The sequence below is a fragment of the Bombina bombina genome, chromosome 3 (assembly GCF_027579735.1).
Source record: "Bombina bombina isolate aBomBom1 chromosome 3, aBomBom1.pri, whole genome shotgun sequence".
NCBI classification, from domain to species: Eukaryota; Metazoa; Chordata; class Amphibia; order Anura; family Bombinatoridae; genus Bombina; species Bombina bombina.
In genome coordinates, this window is record NC_069501.1 from 466,832,462 (window position 1) to 466,853,295 (window position 20,834).

General features: G+C 38.7%; 1 protein-coding gene across 1 annotated transcript; it reads right to left on the bottom strand.

The window, feature by feature from the left end:
- Positions 1 to 782: 782 nt before the first annotated feature.
- On the bottom strand, positions 783 to 20,811 carry BYSL (bystin like). Its single transcript, XM_053706734.1, has 7 exons — positions 20,553 to 20,811; positions 17,156 to 17,318; positions 14,859 to 14,997; positions 6,868 to 7,001; positions 6,624 to 6,784; positions 2,718 to 2,820; positions 783 to 1,735 (listed from the first exon to the last, which is right to left on the bottom strand). The coding sequence occupies exons 1-7, from the start codon at positions 20,809 to 20,811 to the stop codon at positions 1,387 to 1,389; spliced, it is 1,308 nt and encodes a 435-aa protein (XP_053562709.1). The 3' UTR covers positions 783 to 1,386.
- Between the last annotated feature and the right edge of the window lie 23 nt (positions 20,812 to 20,834).

The following is a 20,834-nucleotide window of genomic DNA, read 5'->3' on the forward strand; positions in this document are numbered from 1 at the left end:
CTCAGTCAAACAACTCCAAAATGGGTGGGGCTTCTGAGAGCACTTATGCTGAATAAACACTCCTGCTTGGTGCAGGCCGAAGCAGACGAGCAAGCTATAAAACTGCAAATAGTTACAAATGACAGCAGCACTTAGGGAACAAAACTAAAATAAAAAAATAACTTATTTTCAGTGTACATTTTAAGCCAATGGAATAAGACTATCCTTATGCGTTTCGTGCCGCACATCACTTAATCATAGGATTACAGTGCCATGTGACACAAAATGCATAACGATTGTCCTCCTTTCCGAGGACATTTTAATCAAATGGAATAAAAGTTTTTTATTTTATTTTTGCTCCTTGAGTGCTGCCATTATTTGTAAAAAATAAATAAATAAAAATATCTACCCTTTAATTTGTTCCCAATTTACCGTTTTACCTGCTGGAATGTATTAAATAGTTTATAGATAGCACATTTACCTTTATTTTGGCATTTGAAAGCTGATTTTGCCTGTGGTATTCCCACCCATACTGAAAATTTGAATTTCAATACTCAAAAGTATTGGCTATAATTAAAATCTGCGTAAACATAACCATCACAAGAAATTACACTCCCAGTGGAAGGTAATAAAATGTAATATTTCTTCTCTTTAAGTATTGGGCTTTGGCATACATAGATGAGGAAGCATGTGCATGTATAGAAAGTGTTAAAATATTTTCCCTTAAGTTCAGCTCATTTTAATGGATTGTGGTGCCAAATACCAAAACCAGCTATTTCATACACATAAATAAACCCAGAGGATCAATTTCTCATAAATTTTATACTCTGCTGCTTGTATAATAAATAATTGAAAACACATTAAAGGGACACCGATTTTACAGTACCCTGTCCACAAGAAGCTATTGCAGCGTAAGATTGTATTTGGTGAACAGTAAATATATTTTTTTTTATGAAATATAAATCTTTGCAATACACAAATACACCAAGAACATGTATGCTCAGTAATTATTCCCACCAGTGCCGTTTTATCAGTACAGTTGGCAACGTACCATTTACTTTACAATTGCAAATATGCACACTCCACACAAATCATACGATGCCCACATTTTCAACAGCTTTGGGTATGTTTAATTAACACTCTACCTAAAATAAAGGTTAAAGGTAGGCAAATCCTCAAATATCCCAATGTCTGTAGCATTGTTGTATGAAATTGTTCCTTCTCTAGAAACTAAAGAACTATGTGATATCAAATGGGAATACAGCCAGCAGAATATTCATTATACATTGCTTGTCCAAGTCTTGTAACCATAAAGGTTGATGGTTTTCTAAATGATCTCTGCATGTCTGAAGACCTGTGTCACACAAGCACACACAGTATATACACCCTGTTTTTGCCAAGTGACTCTCAATCCATGCCCATCGGCGCCATTCCCTCAACATCACGGGATTTTGAATTTGCAAGTTCACGACGAATCTCATTTGTAATCTGTGGGTGGGAGTGGGTCCGCAGAAGCTCCAACAGGGTTTCTTTCTGCTCTGAAGACATATCTTCCTTGTAACGCTGGCAAAGGGTGAGAAGGCACTGGTGCCACAATACAGGGAGTGTCCGCCGATCTGAATGGAAAGCTAGAAAATGGAAGACCAAAGCATCCAGCACACGGAAGGGCAGAGCATACTTTTTATCAATTAATAACCGTAGGAAGATGCTATTGGCTCCGTTATATTCCATCTCTGCTATCTTCAACATGGCAGCACTAGGAGAAAGTACGTTTGTGAGAAAATAATTAAGGCATATGAAAGTCAAAATTAAAATTTTACAATTCAGATAGAACATGCAATTTTAAGACTTTTTCAATTTACTTCTATTACCAAATTTACTTTGTTGAAAAGCATATGTAGGTAGTCTCAGGAGCAGCAATGCACTACTGGGAGCTAGCTAGCGATTGGTGGCTATGCACTTACGCCTTGTCATTGGCTCACCAGATGTGTTTAGCTAGCACCTAGTAACGCATAGCTGGTGGGGGGGGGGGGGGGCTTACTTTAACCCCAGGGTTAAAAACAGTTATATGCAAGCAACAGTGTAATAATAATAATAATAATAATCGCTAACAGAGCATTTTCTATTAGCACTTTTATGCCAAAAAAGGTTTGTTTTTATTTATTTATTTTAAAAAAAAAAAGAGTCATGCAATTTTATTAATTTTGTACACTTTTCCTATAATGTAATTGGAAATTGTGGCAGTGGGGGTTCTACTGCCCCGTAGAGGCAGTTTGCAGGTTCTGCATCCTACACAGTAATTTGATTTGCAGTATCATCCCCCTGCTGAGGCCAATTTGGGACATGTATAAAGCAGGGTAATGCTTGAGTAATTTGCAATGTACAAAAATAAATGACACAATAAGGGTGCAACATTAATAATAATGAAAGACCATTTCAAAGTTGTTGTTTTTTTTAAATAATGCATAATTAAACATTTTAGATCACAGTGCGCTTTAGGTCCCTTTATTTTTTTCCAGCTTTGGTGGATGAAAAAGTTTAAAAAACTTTATGATAAACAGTGCCCACTTGTGGTGGATTCTGTGAACATACATGCCCAGGCTACTTAGAAATTATCGACTCCTGGCTGGATAGTTATTTAACCTAAACAAGACAAAAAGAAATGCAAGGCAAAAAGAGAGAAATAAACAAGGGAGGAAAGAGTCTGGTTGCTATTCCATGACCAAATAGCTACATACCTAGAATGCAGAACAGGAATGGAGCATTTGGTTAGAATGCTGCCGATGATCACAGCCTCTCTCAAGGTGCAGGTCCCAGACTCACATAAAGGGATTAGGATACCTGTGGAGGGAAAAGGGAATTAATATTGTGTTTCAATTACATCTTAAAAGGACATAAAACCTAACTTTTTTTTCTTTTATGATTCAGCTAGAGCATACATTTTCAAACAGCTTTATAATTTACTCCTATTATCAATTTTGCTTTATTCTCTAGGTAGCCTTAATTTAAAGTGCAGCAATGCACTACTGGGAACTGCACACATCTGCAAGCCAATGAAAAGAGGAATTTATGTGCAGAGACCAATCAGCAGCTAGCTTCCAGCTGCTAAGCATACCTCGGTATGCTTTTAAACAAAAGATAAAAAGGGAACAAAAGCATATTAGATAATAGAAGTCAAACGAAAAGTTGCTTAAAACCGTTTGCTGGATCTGAATAATGAAAGAAAAATGTTGGGTTTCCTGTCCCTTTAAGTGTAAACAAACCGTTACAGACTTACCTGTTAACCCAATATTATAGCGTTTTGCCTGATTTACAAGAACAATTTAAACCCAATATAAAAAGGCCATAAAAAACAATAGAATACTACTTAATAAAAATACTCAAACTAAGCATTAACCCCTAGAAAACACATCATTAACACCTATGCCTTTTAATTCCCCATTTAAAAGCAACCATTACTTCTTCTAATGTATTAGATCAAGTTTTTTCCACACTCAGCAATTACATGCATTCTAGCTCCCAAGCTGGAAACTTCTATTCTAGTTAGTCAATGGGGAACAGTGGTCACACAACCAACCAATTGCTTGCTGTGTTCTGCTCAGGAGTTGCAATGCTTGTTGTTACCAAGCAGAACATCACCTACAGGTAAAACTCGAAAAATTAGAATATCGTGCAAAAGTTAATTTATTTCACTAATGTAACTTAAAAGGTGAAACTAATATATGAGATAGACTCATTAAATGCAAAGCAAGATAGTTCAAGCCGTGATTTGTCATAATTGTGATGATTATGGCTTACAGCTCATGAAAACCCCAAATCCACAATCTCAGAAAATTAGATCATTGTGAAAAGGTGCAATATTCTAGGCTCAAAGTGTCCCACTCTAATCAGCTAATTAAGCCATAACACCTGCAAAGGGTTCCTGAGCCTTTAAATGGTCTCTCAGTCTGGTTCAGTAGGAATCACAATCATGGGAAAGACTGCTATCCTGACAGTTGTGCAGAAAACCATCATCGACACCCTCCATAAGGAGGGAAAGCCTCAAAAAGGTAATTGCAAAAGAAGTTGGATGTTCCCAAAGTGCTGTATCAAAGCACATTAATAGAAAGTTATGTGGAAGAAAAATGTGCACAAGCAGCAGGGATGACCGCAGCCTGGAGAGGATTGTCAGGAAAAGGCCATTTAAAAGTGTTGGGGACTTTCACAAGGAGTGGACTGAGGCTTGAGTCAATGCATCAAGAGCCACCACACACAGACGGATCCTGGACATGGGCTTCAAATGTCGTATTCCTCTTGTCAAGCCACTCCTGAACAACAAACAACGTCAGAAGCGTCTTACCTGGGCTAAAGAAAAACAGACCTGGTCTGTTGCTCAGTGGTCCAAAGTCCTCTTTTCTGATGAGAGCAAATTTTGCATCTCATTTGGAAACCAAGGACCCAGAGTATGGAGGAAGAATGGAGAGGCACACACTGCAAGATGCTTGAAGTCAGTGTGAAGTTTCCACAGTCTGTGTTGATTTGGGGAGCCATGTCATCTGCTGGTGTTGGTCCACTATGCTTCATTAAGTCCAGGGTCAATGCAGCCATCTACCAGGAGATTTTGGAGCACTTCATGCTTCCTTCCACAGACCAGCTCTATGGGGATGTTGACTTCATTTTCCAGCAGGACTTGGCACCTGCCCACACTGCCAAAAGCACCAAAACCTGGTTCAATGACCGTGGGATTACTGTACTTGATTGGCCAGCAAATTCGCCTGACCTGAACCCCATAGAGAATCTATCTATGGGGTATTGCCGAGAAAAAGATGAGAGACATGAGACCGAACAATGCAGAAGAGCTGAAGGCCACTATTGAAGCATCCTGGTCTTCCATAACACCTCAGCAGTGCCACAGGCTGATAGCTTCCATGCCACACCGCATTGAGGCAGTAATTGCTGCAAAAGGGGCCCAAACCAAGTACTGAATACATACAAATTTTTTCTGAAATAACATAAGTCACAGGATTGTGAGATATGTTAGAAAGGGTATGCTTTTTTGCACTGTCGTATGATTATCTCAAGTATTGAGGGATAGGTTGAGTTATAAAATATAACTTTTATTAATATTGGTTTAATAAGACAGCTTGTGAGATTTTGGATATTCTGCTGTCCTCACTTAATTTAAAAACACATCTCCTTTATATTTAATGTCCATAATTCATCTACTTTTAAGTTGGTCACAACTGTGAGAACTATAAGTTGTAGTGAAATCTTTAGTTAGTACTGATTGTATTTTCTAAATAATTCATAGCCTTATGTGTGGCTTGTTTGGAAATACAATATATTTACTAAATGTATTCTCTATTAGGTTTAATATCCCTATATTGTAATTGTAGTTCTGGAATTTTTTCTTCTAACTTTATTTAAAGTGACACTCAAATGATAATGTAGCTAATGTGGTTGCCCAGGTAGATGGTGATTTCAATGTACACTGATTGAATGTGTATAGTATAATGCTTGTGCACTTTTATTTCATTTTTTCTTGGAATTTTCTCTTATGATAGTTATAATTTACATAAGCATTCATATAGATTTATGCTGAAACAAGAGCTGTCTTATTAATAAGCGCATTCGTTTACGCTAAAACTCAGGTTTATATTTCTGTTTTTAGCCAGTATGATATATAAATTGTGCTTTAATTCAACCTTTACTTTTCAGAGGTCCGATATTGTTCTATGTACAAGTCTTGTTTTATTGATTGCATGTAATATTCCAATTTTCTGAGATTGTGGATTTGGGGTTTTCAAATCCACGAATCACGGCTTGAACTATCTTGCTTTGCATGTAATGAGTCTCTCTCATATATTAGTTTTGCCTTTTAAGTTGCATTAGTGAAATAAATTAACTTTTGCACGATATTCAAATTTTTCGAGTTTCACCTGTATGTGTTTAACCCCTTTGCATGAGTTAAAACGCATAGTAAACTAGGATCAATTAGGCAAAGATTACACATTCTAACATATTCTTGCATGTCACTTTCACTTGATTCAATGTATTTTTTTTTGTATTTGTTGGTAGTAACACCATAAGTGCCTTTTTAGTAACCAATACAGCATAGGTTTGGGAGCATGTTCTGCTTTGTTTTAAGGGTAAGGTGGTTTGTGTTACCAATAGTGCAGTTTAGCCACTATTTCCAGTGTCCAGCGGTCGCGCTATTATAAACATGGAAACCCGGCGACATACATGGTATGTAGTGGTCATTAAGGGGTTAACACACACACTCTAAATACAATTTTTGAATCTCCCTCTAATCATGGGTGCTGCCATTTTGGAACCTAGGTTTTACTGCAGGTATCTGAAGGAGAGTTGTTGGACACATGCAAACACGTCAGCACTGGAATGGAGTGAAAGCTAGATTTTAGCATGGCCACCCATGACTAGAGAGGTTGGTAAAAACCTAAATACTATGCTAATAAAAAGTATTTCATGTTTAATATCCCTTTTAAGTGAGGGATGGCCTAAAGAAAATTTAACAGTCACCCATGGGGATTTAATGGCGTTTTGCAGGATGTATTTTAAAATTAGTATGTGTTGTTATGTTGGGAAAACACTTAAGAAAAATATATTGTTTGGTGTCCCTTTAAGCCTACAAAATGTATACTCACCTTTGAACCAAGCCCCTGGTTTAAAAAGTGCTTTCTTAAGTGCCATGTAAAGATGGAAGTTGAGGCGCTTGTACTCAGCGATGTCATCTCGTACACGAGGAAGAAGTACCAGATTATAGAAGCGTTGAGCCATGCGCTCTGTCAAATTTGACGAGAAGATCCTGGTAAAAGTAAGAAATGTAAGAATGCAAAACAGTCCTGTGCCTCAAATGCAGAGAATGAATGGAAGAAGTGGCCAAAGTACCTGGTGGCCTGGTACATTGCTGCTGCAGTCCACGTTTCAGGCTCTGTGATATACAGAATCTGCTCCCAGTTGGAAAGGGCAGGAACGATTTTGAAAGCTTTAGGAATCTTGCCACTCCGGTACGAGGATAGCACCTGAGATTAAAAAGAGTTTTCATGAAAACCAAAATAATGTCCTCCTTGACTTTACCCAATCTGCTGTAGCTTATCAATGTAAGTTGTAGGTTTTCTCTCTACTCTAACAGCAGCAGGTTACATTTTGCATGATGAGAAGAGTTCGCAAAAAGCTAGGGTAAATACAAAATTACACCTAACTTTAACTCTTTAAAGGGATACGAAACCCAAACATTTTCTTTTGTGACTCAGAGAGCATACCATTTTGAAAAAGTTCCCAATTTACTTCCACTATCAAATTTGCTTAATTCCCATGATATTCAATGTTGAAAAGATACTTATGGCTAGATTACGAGTTGTGCGTTAAGGTAAAAAAGCAGCGTTATCAGGTCCTAACGCTGCTTTTTTACGCCCGCTGGTATTAAGAGTCTAGCAGGTATAGGTGTACCGCACACTTTTTTGACCTTACCGCAAACCAACTTACGTAAATTTCGTAAAGGCTTTTTTCTATGGGACTTCCATAGCGCCGGTATTAAAAAGGGACACTCAATCAAAATTAAACTTTCATTATTCAGATAGAGCATGCCATTTTAAACAACTTTCCAATTTACTTCCATTAAAGAAATGTGCACAGTATTTTTATATTTAAACTTTTTGAGTCACCAGGTCCTACTGAGCATGTGCAACAATAAGTGTGTATGCATTTGTGAATGGCTGATGGCTGTCACATGGTACATGTATGCATTTGTGATTGGCTGATGGCAGTCACATGGTACAGGGGGAGTGGAAAAATACATAACTTTTAAAATTGTCAGAAAAAAAAAAACATCTACTAATTTGAAGTTCAGACTAAGTGCTATTGCATTGTATTGTTATCTTGCATTTGTTGATTATGCAAATCTACTGTGTTGACTGGTCCTTTAAGAGTCTGCCTGGGAGGCCAAAAAGTGAGCGGTACAGCCTCTACCGCCAAGATTCGTAACGCATTTTAAAAGTCAGTAGTTATGAGTTTTACACTACAACGCTGTAGCATAAAACTCATAACTAAAGTGCTAAAAAGTACAGTAACACACAAACTACCTATTAACCCCTAAACCAAGGCCCTACCGCATTGCAAACACTAAAATAAAATTATTAACCCCTAATCTGCTGCTCCGGACATTGCCGCCACCTACATTATATTTATTAACCCCTAATCTGCCTCCCCTAACATCGCCGCCACCTACCTACATTTATTAACCCCTAATCTGCCTCCCCCAACATCGCCGCCACTATTCTAAATTTATTAACCCTTTAAACCTAAGTCTAAACCTAACCCCCCCTAACTTAAATATAATTTAAATAAACCTAAATAAAATTACTATCATTAACTAAATTATTCCTATTTAAAACTAAATACGTACCTGTAAAATAAACCCTAAGCTAGCTACATTGCCCCAAAGAAATCAGCTCTTTTACCTGAAAAAGAAATACAAACAACCCTCCCCAACAGTAAAACCCACCACCCACACAACCAACCCCCCAAATAAAACCCGAACTAAAAAAACCTAAGCTCCCCATTGCCCTGAAAAGGGCATTTGGATGGGCATTGCCCTTAAAGGGCAGTTAGCTCTATTGCTGCCGAAAGCCCTAACCTAAAAATAAAACCCACCCAATACACCCTTAAAAAAATCCTAACACTAACCCCCGAAGATTCACTTACCGGGAGAAGTCTTCATCCAAGCAGTAAGATGTCCTCAACGAAGCCGGCAGAAGTGGTCCTCCAGACGGGCAGAAGTCTTCATCCAGACAGCATCTTCTATCTTCATCCTTCCGACGCGGAGAGGCTCCATCTTCAAGACATCGGGCGCGGAACATCCTCTTCCAACGGCGGTTTCTTCGGAATGAAGGTACCTTTAAGTGACGTCATCCAAGATGGCGTCCCTTAGATTCCGATTGGCTTATAGAATTCTATCAGCCAATCGGAATTAAGGTAGAAAAAAATCCTATTGGCTGATGCAATCAGCCAATAGGATTTTTTTCTACCTTAACCCCTTAATGACCGGACCATTTTTCAATTTTCTTACCCTTAATGACAATGGCTATTTTTACATTTCTGCAGTGTTTGTGTTTAGCTGTAATTTTCCTCTTACTCATTTACTGTACCCACACATTATATACCGTTTTTCTCGCCATTAAATGGACTTTCTAAAGATACCATTATTTTCATCATATCTTATAATTTACTATAAAAAATTTTTTTATAAAATATGAGGAAAAAATTGAAAAAAAAAACACACTTTTTCTAACTTTGACCCCAAAAATCTGTTACACATCTACGACCACCAAAAAACACCCATGCTAAATAGTTTCTAAATTTTGTCCTGAGTTTAGAAATACCCAATGTTTACATGATCTTTGCTTTTTTTTGCAAGTTATAGAGCAAAAAAACCAAATAGCACTTTGCTATTTCCAAATCACTTTTTTTCAAAATTAGCGCTAGTTACATTGGAACACATATCTGTCCGGAATCTCTGAATATCCCTTGACATATATATATTTTTTTTTTTAGAAGAGAATCCAAAGTATTGATTTATGCCCATTTTGGTATATTTCATGCCACCATTTCACTGCCAAATGCGAGCAAATAAAAAAAAATCGTTCACTTTTTCACAAATTTTGTCACAAACTTTAGGTTTCTCACTGAAATTATTTACAAACAGTTTGTGCAATTATGGCACAAATGGTTGTAAATGCTTCTCTGGAATCCTCTTTGTTCAGAAATAGCAGACATATATGGCTTTGGCATTGCTTTTTGGTAATTAGAAGGCCACTAAATGCCGCTGTGCACCACACGTGTATTATGCCCAGCAGTGAAGGGGTTAATTAGGGAGCTTGTAGAGACCTTGAAGGGTTAATTTTAGCTGTAGTGTAGTAGACATCCCAAAGTATTGATCTAGGCCCATTTTGGTACATTTCATGCCACCATTTCACCGCCAAATGCGAGCAAATAAAAAAAAAAAAAAAAAGTTAAATTTTTCACAATTTTAGGTTTCTCACTGAAATTATTTACAAACAGCTTGTGCAATTATGTCACAAATGGTTGTAAATGCTTCTCTGGGATCTCCTTTGTTCAGAAATAGCAGACATATATGGCTTTGGCGTTGTTTTTTGGCAATTAGGAGGCCACTAAATGCTGCTGCGCACCACACTTGTATTATGCCCAGCAGTTAAGGGGTTAATTAGGTAGCTTGTAGAGAGCTTGCAGGGTTAATTTTAGCTTTAGTGTAGAGATCAGCCTCCCACCTGACACATCCCACCCCCTGATCCCTCCCAAACAGCTCTCTTCCCTCCCCCACAATTGTCCCCGCCATGTTAAGTACTGGCAGAAAGTCTGCCAGTACTAAAATAAAAGGCGTTTTTTTTTTTTAATTATTCATCTGTGATGGACCCCTGCCTTAGCCCCCAACCTCCCTGATCCCCCCAAACAGCTCTCTAACCCTCCCAACCTACCTATTTGCCACCATCTTGGGTACTGGCAGCCGTCTGCCAGTACCCAGTTTTCCCCAAAAAAGAAAGGTGTTTTTTTTATTAACTACAGCGTTTTCTGTAGTGTAGCTGCCCCCCCCCCCCAATAACCCCATCCCCCTACCCTAGCAGATCCTATTATTTTTTTTAAAAAACGTTTTCTGCCCCCCTCTCTCTTAACACTAATCATGGGTGATAGTGGTTGCTGCGCGCGCGCCCCCGCAGGCCCCCCTCCTCACGCTCCCAGCATCCGGCGTGCACAATGCACTTGCAGGAACCGGATGTTGGGTAGCGATGGGCCGCCCACCCGCCTCCCTTGTAAGCTCCCATCCACCAACGAACGGCACCATCGCTACTGGTGCAGAGAGGGCCACAGAGTGGCTCTCTCTGCATCGGATGCTTTTTAAAGGGTATTGCAGGATGCCTCAATATAGAGGTATCACTGCAATACCCTGAGAGCTGCTGGAAGCGATTGCGATCGCTTCCAGCACTCTCTTAGACAACTGACGTACCAGGTACGTCCATTGTCACTAACTGTCAGTTTTTGCAGGACGTACCTGGTATGTCAGTTGTCATTAAGGGGTTAATTCCGATTGAATTCTATCAGGCAATCGGAATTAAGGTAGAAAAAAATCCTATTGGCTGATGCAATAGGATTTTTTTCTACCTTAATTCCGATTGGCTGATAGAATTCAATCAGCCAATCGGAATCTAAGGGACGCCATCTTGGATGACGTCACTTAAAGGTAACTTCATTCCGAAGAAGCCGCCGTTGGAAGAGGATGCTCCGCGCAGGATGTCTTGAAGATGGAGCCGCTCCGCGCCGGAGGGATGAAGATAGAAGATAGCGTCTGGATGAAGACTTCTGCCCATCTAGAGGACCACTTCTGCCGGCTTCGTTGAGGACATCTTGCCACTTGGATGAAGACTTCTCCCGGTAAGTGAATCTTCGGGGGTTAGTGTTAGGATTTTTTAAGGGAGTATTGGGTGGGTTTTATTTTTAGGTTAGGGCTTTGGGCAGCAATAGAGCTAAATGCCCATTTAAGGGCAATGCCCATCCAAATGCCCTTTTCAGGGCAATGGAGAGCTTAGGTTTTTTTAGTTAGGCTTTTATTTGGGGGGGGTTGGTTTTACTGTTGGGGGGGGTCATTTGCATTTTTTTTCAGGTAAAAGCTTATTTCTTTGGGGCAATGCCCCGCAAAAGGCCCTTTTAAGGGCCATTCATAGTTTAGGCTAGGGGATTTTTTATTTTGATAGGGCTCTTAGATTAGGGGTAATTAGTTTAAAGATCTTGTAATTTGTTTTTTATTTTCTGTAATTTAGTGGGGGGGGTTGTAATTTAGCTAATTTAATTTATTTAATTGTATTTAGTTTAGGTAATTAATTTAATTGTAGTGTTAGGTGTTAGTGTGACTTAGGTTAGGTTTTATTTTACAGGTAAATTTGTATTTATTTTAGCTAGGTAGCTATTAAATAGTTAATAACTATTTAATAACTATTGTACCTAGTTAAAATAAATACAAACTTGCCTGTAAAATAAAAATAAACCCTAAGCTAGCTACAATGTAACTATTAGTTATATTGTAGCTAGCTTAGGGTTTATTTTACAGGTAAGTATTCAGTTTTAAAATAGGAATAATGTAGTTAATGATAGTAATTTTATTTAGATTTATTTAAATTATATTTAAGTTAGGGGGTGTTAAGGTTAGACTTAGGTTTAAAGGGTTAATAAATTTAGAATAGTGGTGGCGGCGACATTGGGGGCGGCAGATTAGGGGGTTAATAAATGTAGGTAGGTTGCGGCGACATTGGGGAGGGAGATTAGGGGTTAATAAATATAATGTAGGTGATGTCGGGAGCAGCAGATTAGGGGTTAATAAGTGTAAGATTAGGGGTGCTTAGACTCGGGGTTCATGTTAGGTGTAAACATAACTTTAGTTTCCCCATAGGCATCAATGGTGCTGCGTTACTGAGTTTTACGCTGCTTTTTGGCAGGTGTTAAGACTTTTTCTCAGCCGGCTCTCTCCATTGATGCCTATGGGGAAATCGTGCACGAGCACGTAAAACCAGCTCACCGCTCACTTAAGCAGCGCTGGTATTGGAGTGCGGTATGGAGCACAATTGTTCTCTACGCTCACTTCTTGCCTGTGAACGCCGGGTTTGTAAAAACCTGTAATACCAGCGCTGCAGGGAAGTGAGCGGTGAGAGGAAAAACTGCACGTTAGCACCTCACCCCTCATAACGCAAGACTCGTAATCTAGCCGTTAGGTAGGTATCTGAAGAACTACATGACAGGAAATAGTGCTGCCTTCTAGTGCTCCTGCAAATGGATAACAGTCTTGAAGAACTGATGCGATGCAGTTCTTCTGAAATGGGCTTCTATGATTACATCCCTGCTTTTCAATAAAAAATACCAAAAAGAAAAATTGATAATAGAAGTACAATGAGAAAGTTGTTTAAAATTGCGTGCTCTATCTGAATCATGAAAAAAAAAATTGTGTTTCATATCCCTTTAATGCATTACAGTTATTTGTATTATATCTTATAACTAGCATGGTACGTGTACAGTGCTAACCACTTAAGCTATTATACCTTATTTGGTAGATATATAGGAATATATATTAATATAGCAATATATAAAAGCAGATCAACATTGAATTCCCCCCCACGGTTAAAATTATTTTAAAAGCTTCTTAAATAAGTTAAAACCTGTTTGTTCACTGGTGAATAAGGACAACTCTTGAGTTGATTTGTCCAGCCCTCCTTTATTGACCCATCTTATTGTTTAAAATAAATTAAACACCTCTTGCTTTGGTGTAAAAATTTTTTTTGCAATTGTTATCAGTTAAAGTCAATTAGGGATAGATATGTAACAGAGTTCGCCTTGAGAAGTCAGCAGGGTCCATTTCAAATTACATGAAAAGGGGACAAAATAAATAATGAAAATATATTACAAAATTGTTTAATTATGTATAACTAAACATTGTTTGGAAAAATGTCAAGGTGTTTACTGTCCCTTTTAAAAAGGGACTTTAAACACCCATAAATTTTGTGTAATCGTGTTTAGTTCAACACTCCCTCGAGGCCAAAAGCAAAATCTGTAAACTAGGTTTTCCAAATGCTGCAAATTGCCTAAACCAGCTATTTGATTTACTGGTTAAAGAATTTGCTTTTTGGTCTCTCTAGGGAGCGTGGGACAAGCACAATTCACTTTACACCAACTTAATGACAGTGAATAGCTTCGTTTTCTGTGGACTAAAACCCAGATTGGCTCCTCCAAATAAGGCAAATGGTGGATGGGGTTTGGCTATTGAAAAATAACTGCAGTAAAAAGATGTTAATTTGTTTAAAAAGCATTAAGACTTGGCTGATATGTTACTCTACAGCAACACAACAGAAATGTCTTGTAATCACAAGGTGGTTTACTGTCCCTTTAAACAGAGCAGAAAAAGTAATTGTAGATTTCTATTGCAAGGTTCCAAAAATACATGTGCAATGTTTTCCACAGTGACTTTGTTAGCACTGGAATGAAGTTATATGTTTTGCCATGGGATATGCCACATTGCTGACAGCAACCTCTTCAGGTAGAGGATATAAACCAATCATCTGAATAAAATATATGTCCTCTCTGTGTTGTACATTTCATCAGGAATTACACAGCTGATACTGCAGGGGCGGTTTAAATTTGAACAACTTTTAAATATAATTTACATTTAAAAAGGGACATAGAAGTCAAAATTAAACTTTCATGACTCAGAGCATGTCATTTTAATAATTTTAAATAATAAGCAAAAATACAATGCTGTCTGGACACTGTGCTCCACCCCTCTTCTCAGTGTTTAGACACAGGCATTGTATTTCAACTGAGTTCCCAGCTTCTAGGCATGCTCCAGCAGATAATCCCTATTCAGTTGTGCATTTTACCAAAACAACAATGGATATAGCTACAGCCATAAAAATTGTGTGAGGGTTGGAGCTGTACAATTCAGAAACTTAAAAGAAAGGGTTAATGGCGAGGCACTGCAGTATAAATTTGCAGGTAAAGTAATTAATGTACATATTATATTTTGTCTCTCTTAACTTGTTTTATGTCCCTTTAAATTCACTTATATTTTCAAATGTACTTTGTTCTTTTGGTATCCTTTGTTTAAAAACATATGCACATATCCTCGGTAGCAGCAATGCACCACTGGAAGCTAGCTGGGGATTGGTAGCTACACACATCGCAGATATGAGTGTACAGTACATATCATGAAATATTTAATTCTTTTAAAAAAAAAAAAAAAATATATAATGATTTAGTAGAGTATCCCTTTAAAAAAAAAAAAACTGAATAAATTTATGTTGCAAATCTTTGTCCAGAGTTCTTACCTCTTTCACACCTTTATAAACCTCTAAAATACGTGGATCCAATTGTGGCATTGGCCGGCCAGAGACCTCTGACATCATTGTATCCACCTCGGTCTGCTTCTCTGTAATCTTCTCCATGATGATGTCAGCCAGAGTACGCCTGGAAAACGTGGTGTATAAAGAAGGGCATTACGTAACGTTTTTTTCCTTCTTGAATAAATCACAAAATTGTTTCAAAGGTACAGTGTACCGATACGTGTTCTGTCATCCATCTGTGTGTCTGTAGCTAAATTTGAAGTAAAAACTTTATATGGAAACTAATACAGCTTTATTAGTTGTGTAAAACCTACTTATGCTCATTATTTCATGGGCACTAACTAATAAATGTTCATTGAGCATTTATTTATATCTTTATTTTTATTTATTTTACATCAAAATGCAGAATACTAGACTTGGTAAACCATTAAACCAGTAATTCAGTCATAGTATATGTAGGTTTGCAACATTGTGCTAAACTGTAAACTGCAATGCCCCCTTAAAGGAATAGTCTAGTCAAAATTAAAAACTTTCATTATTCAGGTAGAGCATGCAAGTTTAAGCAGCTTTCTTATTTACTCCTATTATCAATTTTTCTTCGTTTTCTTGTTATCTTTATTTTAAAAAGCAGGAATGTAAGCATAGTAGCTGGCCCATTTTTGGTTCATCACCTGCGTAGCGGTTTCTGATTGGTGTCTAAATGTAGCCACCAAGCGCTACCCTGGTGCTGAACCAAAAATGAGCCAGCTCCTAAGCTTACATTCAAATAAAGATACCAAGAGAATGAAGCAACATTGATAACAGGAGTAAATTAGATAGTTGCTTAAAATTGCACGCTCTATCTGAATCATGAACGTTTAATTTTGACTAGGCTATTCCTTTAATCCATTTAGACCCATCTGAACTCGGGAATGTATTGTTCTTCACCTGTGTTACGTGTGAGCAACCCACTATTCATTTCCCCTCCAATTAAAAACATGATAATAGAAATAAAGTGGGATGCCTGACTACCTGTGAAGGAGGAAGACAGTATATCAAAGGGTAAAGAAACATGCATATAAAAAGAGGAAAAAGGAAATGAGAAGGGATAAAAAAGTCTCTCCACCCAGATCAATATTCACCCAATAGTATTGCATAAAAAGTGACTTTTTGCAGGGACAGTTGAAAAAGACCTGGCTGCATTGTGTATAAAGTAATATGTCTTGATATAAATGTTAAGGCTATTCTCATGCAAGTTTATATTAATCCCAATGAAATTGGATAATGTGATAAAAGTCTGACTTTTGTTTCCTATAATATCCTTAACTTCCCAGAATATAAAGTTCCTCTGTTTGAATTGATCCACATACGCTTTGTGGGGATTTGGGTAGATTACCAATTTTTTCTTTAACATCATCGATTTAGCTCCATTAACAGAGCTTTTGGGTTTGTAGTTTAGAACAGCATGTGTGAGCTGAAGGACCATATGTCCCAACCATACACTCTCTCAAACATATACTCTGAACCTAGAATGCACATTTTAAGGCAAACTTATGTTAAAGGGATAGTAAACCCAAATTTTTTATATCATGATTCAGATAGAGCATGGAATTTTAAGCAACTTTCTAATGTACTCCTATTATCAATTTTTCTTCCTTCTCTTGGTATCTTTATTAAAAAAGCAGAAATTTATAAGAGCTGGCCCATTTTTGGTTCAGAACCTGGGTTGCACCTTCTGATTGGTTAGTTACATTTAGCCACCAATAAGCAAGTGCAACCCAGGTTCTGAACCAAAAATGGGCCGGCTCTTATAAATACATTCTGCTTTTCAAATAAAGATACCAAGAGAAGGAAGAAAATTGTTAATAGGAGTAAATTAGAAAGTTGCTTACAATTGCATGTTCTATCTGAATCATGAAAGAAAAAATGTGGGTTTACTATCCCTTTAAGTACTAAGGCAGCAATGTTTTACAATTGAGTTCAAACATTTGTGGTGAAACTAAGGACCTGTGTGTCTGTTGAAATATTTGGTGCCATATCTTAGCATCTAAGGTTTCCTCCAGCTCTTTATGCCCCTGTACACAAATGAACATTAGTAGGAATGCAAACATAATAGCAGTATATTACTTTAAATTTACACAGCTTTTACCTCATATTTTAATTTAAAAAAGTACATGTTTAAATGTTGCCATTTCATATGGATGACAAATGTTTTGAGTACCGTGTACCTTTAAGGCTGCCAGCTTTAGCGCACGCTGTGCGAGTTTAAGTTCTAGCATAGGCTTATTGGTTATGTTACACACCTCAGTGGGGGATTCTTATTCATGAACATTTCAATGGCTTTCTCATCCTCAGGATTCACTTCCACACTCTCACTATAGGCACCTGCATCCATTGATGCTGCTTTCTCCAAAGAGGGCCACTCCTCATCCTCAGAGTCTGAACCTTCAGCTTTCTTTTTGGAACCTAAATACACATAAAAGATAAGTGAAAATACATCATTCCTGTCAATCTTACCTGGCCAATTTATGGTCTTTTCTAAAGAAAGGTCTCTACAATCTCAAACCCTATTTGAGCAATGGCTGTTGCTAAGCCCTTAAGGACGTGAGTCATATACCATGTACAGCGGACGCTTCCTGGACTCTAACAGCGTTGGTCTCGCCCACTGTGAAGCACTGCAGGAATAGCACTATGGAGAAACCACAGCCTATTACAATGGGTTGAGCTTCAGGTAATATCAGATCTCATTAAGTTATCACTTTTATGTACACAGACTTACTTCCTTATCTTATATTTGTCTGGAACACCAAAGCTCAATACATAGAGAGAACAATGGAAAATTATCATTTTATTACTTAACTATCCTGCATCCCACTGAGAGTGTAATCTCTTCTGCTGGCTGTGTTTACTTAGGCTTGTCAATAGCGTATACGCCAGTATCAAAACTTTCAGTATAGGTTGGGAAACCACAAGCTAAATCAGCTATTTCAAATGCTGAAATAGGAGTAAAGGAGCCACTTGCAACCAATTTAATACACTCTAGCAGGTAAAAAGGATCATTGGGAATAATTTAAAGGGGATAAAGTTTTTGGGTGAACTGTCCCTTTAAGTGAACAGTCCAAGCTAAATTTAGTGTTAAATCACAAATTCCATCATTGTAATATTTGACCTATATTACTTGGAAACCTAGACAAATAAGGCATTCCTAAAATCAGGAATAATTAATATATTTTGAAGTATTTTTTTAGCTACACAATTTTGTAGAAAATCTATTTTTTTTTTTTATTTCCCTCAATTTTTCAGTATTCTTGTTCTTTATTATTTTATGTACCCATATAGGGTATCACAAGAAAGCCGTGTTTGTCTTTTAAAAACACTGTATATAATATGTATGGGGAGGCACATCACTATGGTGAAACCAATACAAAGCAAAAATGCCTGTGCCCCCTAAAACCCTCATCAGCACCTTTGTAACCTACATAAGCCGCAATGCCCCCCCTATAACCCTAATCAGCACCCCTGCAAACCACATAAGCCCCAGTGTCCCCCTATAACCCACATAAGCATCCCTTGTAACGCACATAAGCCCCAGTTCCCCCCATAACCCTCACCAGCACCCCCTGTAACCCACATAAGCCCCAGTTCCCCCCATAACCCTCATCAGCACCCCCTGTAACCCACATAAGCCCCAGTTCCCCCCATAACCCTCATCAGCACCCCGTGTAACCCACATAAGCATCCGTTGTAACCCACATAAGCCCCAGTGCCCCCTCTGTCACCTACATAAGCCCCAGCAACCCCTCTGTCACCTACATAAGCCCCAGCAACCCCTCTGTCACCTACATAAGCCCCAGCGCCCCCTTGTAACCCACATCAGCCACAGCGCCCCGGTAAGTCGGCGCAATGGCACAAGTTGGATGTAGGTGTAGGCAGGCGAATCAAACGGATTATGGACTAATCAGATAATACACAGTAGGTATTACTGCATTATCCGATTGGTCTTCAGGAAGTTACTGGCTGTACAACCAATCGAGTCCTGTTGCCAGTGTGTCGCTAGCGCCTTGTTATAAATAACTGTGTGCTCACGCATGTGAAATTATTTGAGAGTCAGCACTAATTGCCTGAAATGCAAGTCTATCAAAAGATCTGAGATAAGGGGGCAGTCAGCAGAAGCTTAGATACAAGGTAATTACAGAGGTAAAAAGTATATTTCCATAACAGTGTTGGTTATGCAAAACTGGGGAATGGTAAATAAAGAGATTATCTTTTAAAACTAACATTTTTGGTGTTTACTAACAGCCTACACAAATGTGCAAAGCTCAAATTGGTGCATTAAACTAAAAGTGTGGATGGCACCGCCACCTAGTGGTTACTGATTAACCATGCTAATATTTTGTAGCCCATAAAGCTGAACAAACCTGTGAAAAGGTTTATACAGCAACACCCAGAAATGTATCCGTGAGTGAAATAATATACAATAAATTTTAAGATCGTATTCTCTGAATGGGTTACTCCTTTATCTCAGTCTAAAACTCTTATCTCCTCCCCCCGTTTATCAGTGTCAGGCTGTCAGCCTCCAATTCCCTCTGATCTCTAAACGTTTTACCCCCAAACCTGTCATGTTACGCTTGCTTATTGGTGGCTAAAAATGTGGGTTTAGAATCCCTTTAAAGGGATAGTAAAATCCAAATTAAACTTTCATGATTCAGATAGGGCATGTAATTTTAAACAACTTTCTAATTTACTTTTATTATCAAATTTGCTTTGGTATTCTTAGTTGAAAGCTAAACCTAGGTAGGCTCATATGCTAATTTCTAAGCCCTTGAAGGCCGTCTCTTATCTTGACAGTTTTTCACAGCTAGAGGGCATTAGTTCATGTGTTTCATATAAACAACAAGGCGCTAGCGACACACTGTCAACAGGACTCAATTGGTTGTCCAGCCAGTAACTTCCTAAAGACACGAACCAATCAGATAACACAGTAACGCCTATTTCCTGTGTATTATCTGATTGGTCCGTAGTCTGTTTGATTCGCCCGCCTACTGGGAGGCGCTGTGGCTGATGCGGGTTACGGAGGGGAGGGCTGATGAGAGTTACAGGGGGGCGCTGGGGCTTATGTGGGTTACAGGCATGCTGAGGGTTATGGGGGACACATGTAGGTTACAGGGGATGCTTATGTTGGTTACAGGGGGTGCTTATGAGGGTTACAGGGCTGCTGATGAGGGTTATAGGGGGCACTGGGGCTTATGTGGCTTACAGGGGATGCTTATGTGGGTTACAGGGGTACTGATGATTGTTATAGGGGAGCACTTGGGCTTACATAGGTTACATGGGTACTGATGAGGGTTATAGGGGGCACTGGGGCTTATGTAGGTTACAGAGGGGGTGCTTATGAGGGTTACAGGGGCTTATGTGGATTACAGAAATTCTGATGATTACAGGGGAACTGGGGCTTATGTAGGTTACAGGGGGTGCTTATGTGGGTTACATGGGTTCTGATGAGGATTATAGGGGGACACTGGGTCTTCTGTAGGTTACACCCCAAGATTGTCATGTTGCTACTCTCTTTATGTCACTAGCTACATGACGTGACTCATGTCTGTATTCCATATATGTATCCTGTCCCCTACGTCTTATCTGTGTCATGTTACTTTGTCTTGCCTCCGTCTAACTCCTCTAATACCCCCGTATCTCTCTTACCCAGCACGGTTGTCCTCTCCCTAGGAGCCACACTTTGAACCCCATGTTCAGCCTCCAGCTCTTCCTGCTGTATACGGGCCTGCTCCAGGATCCTCCTGGAAAGTTTTTCATCCACGTATCCGTCATCTTCTGTCTCCTTCGCAGACGCTCCCCGGCGCTTTTCCCTGTTTGTAGGTCTCACAGCCTCCTCTTGTAGGATCTGATCTGCTAGTGGTGCCTGTCGGATGGCAGCAGCCCGAGAACTCCGGTGCTTTGGCATGTTCAGGGACACACGTGTAGCAC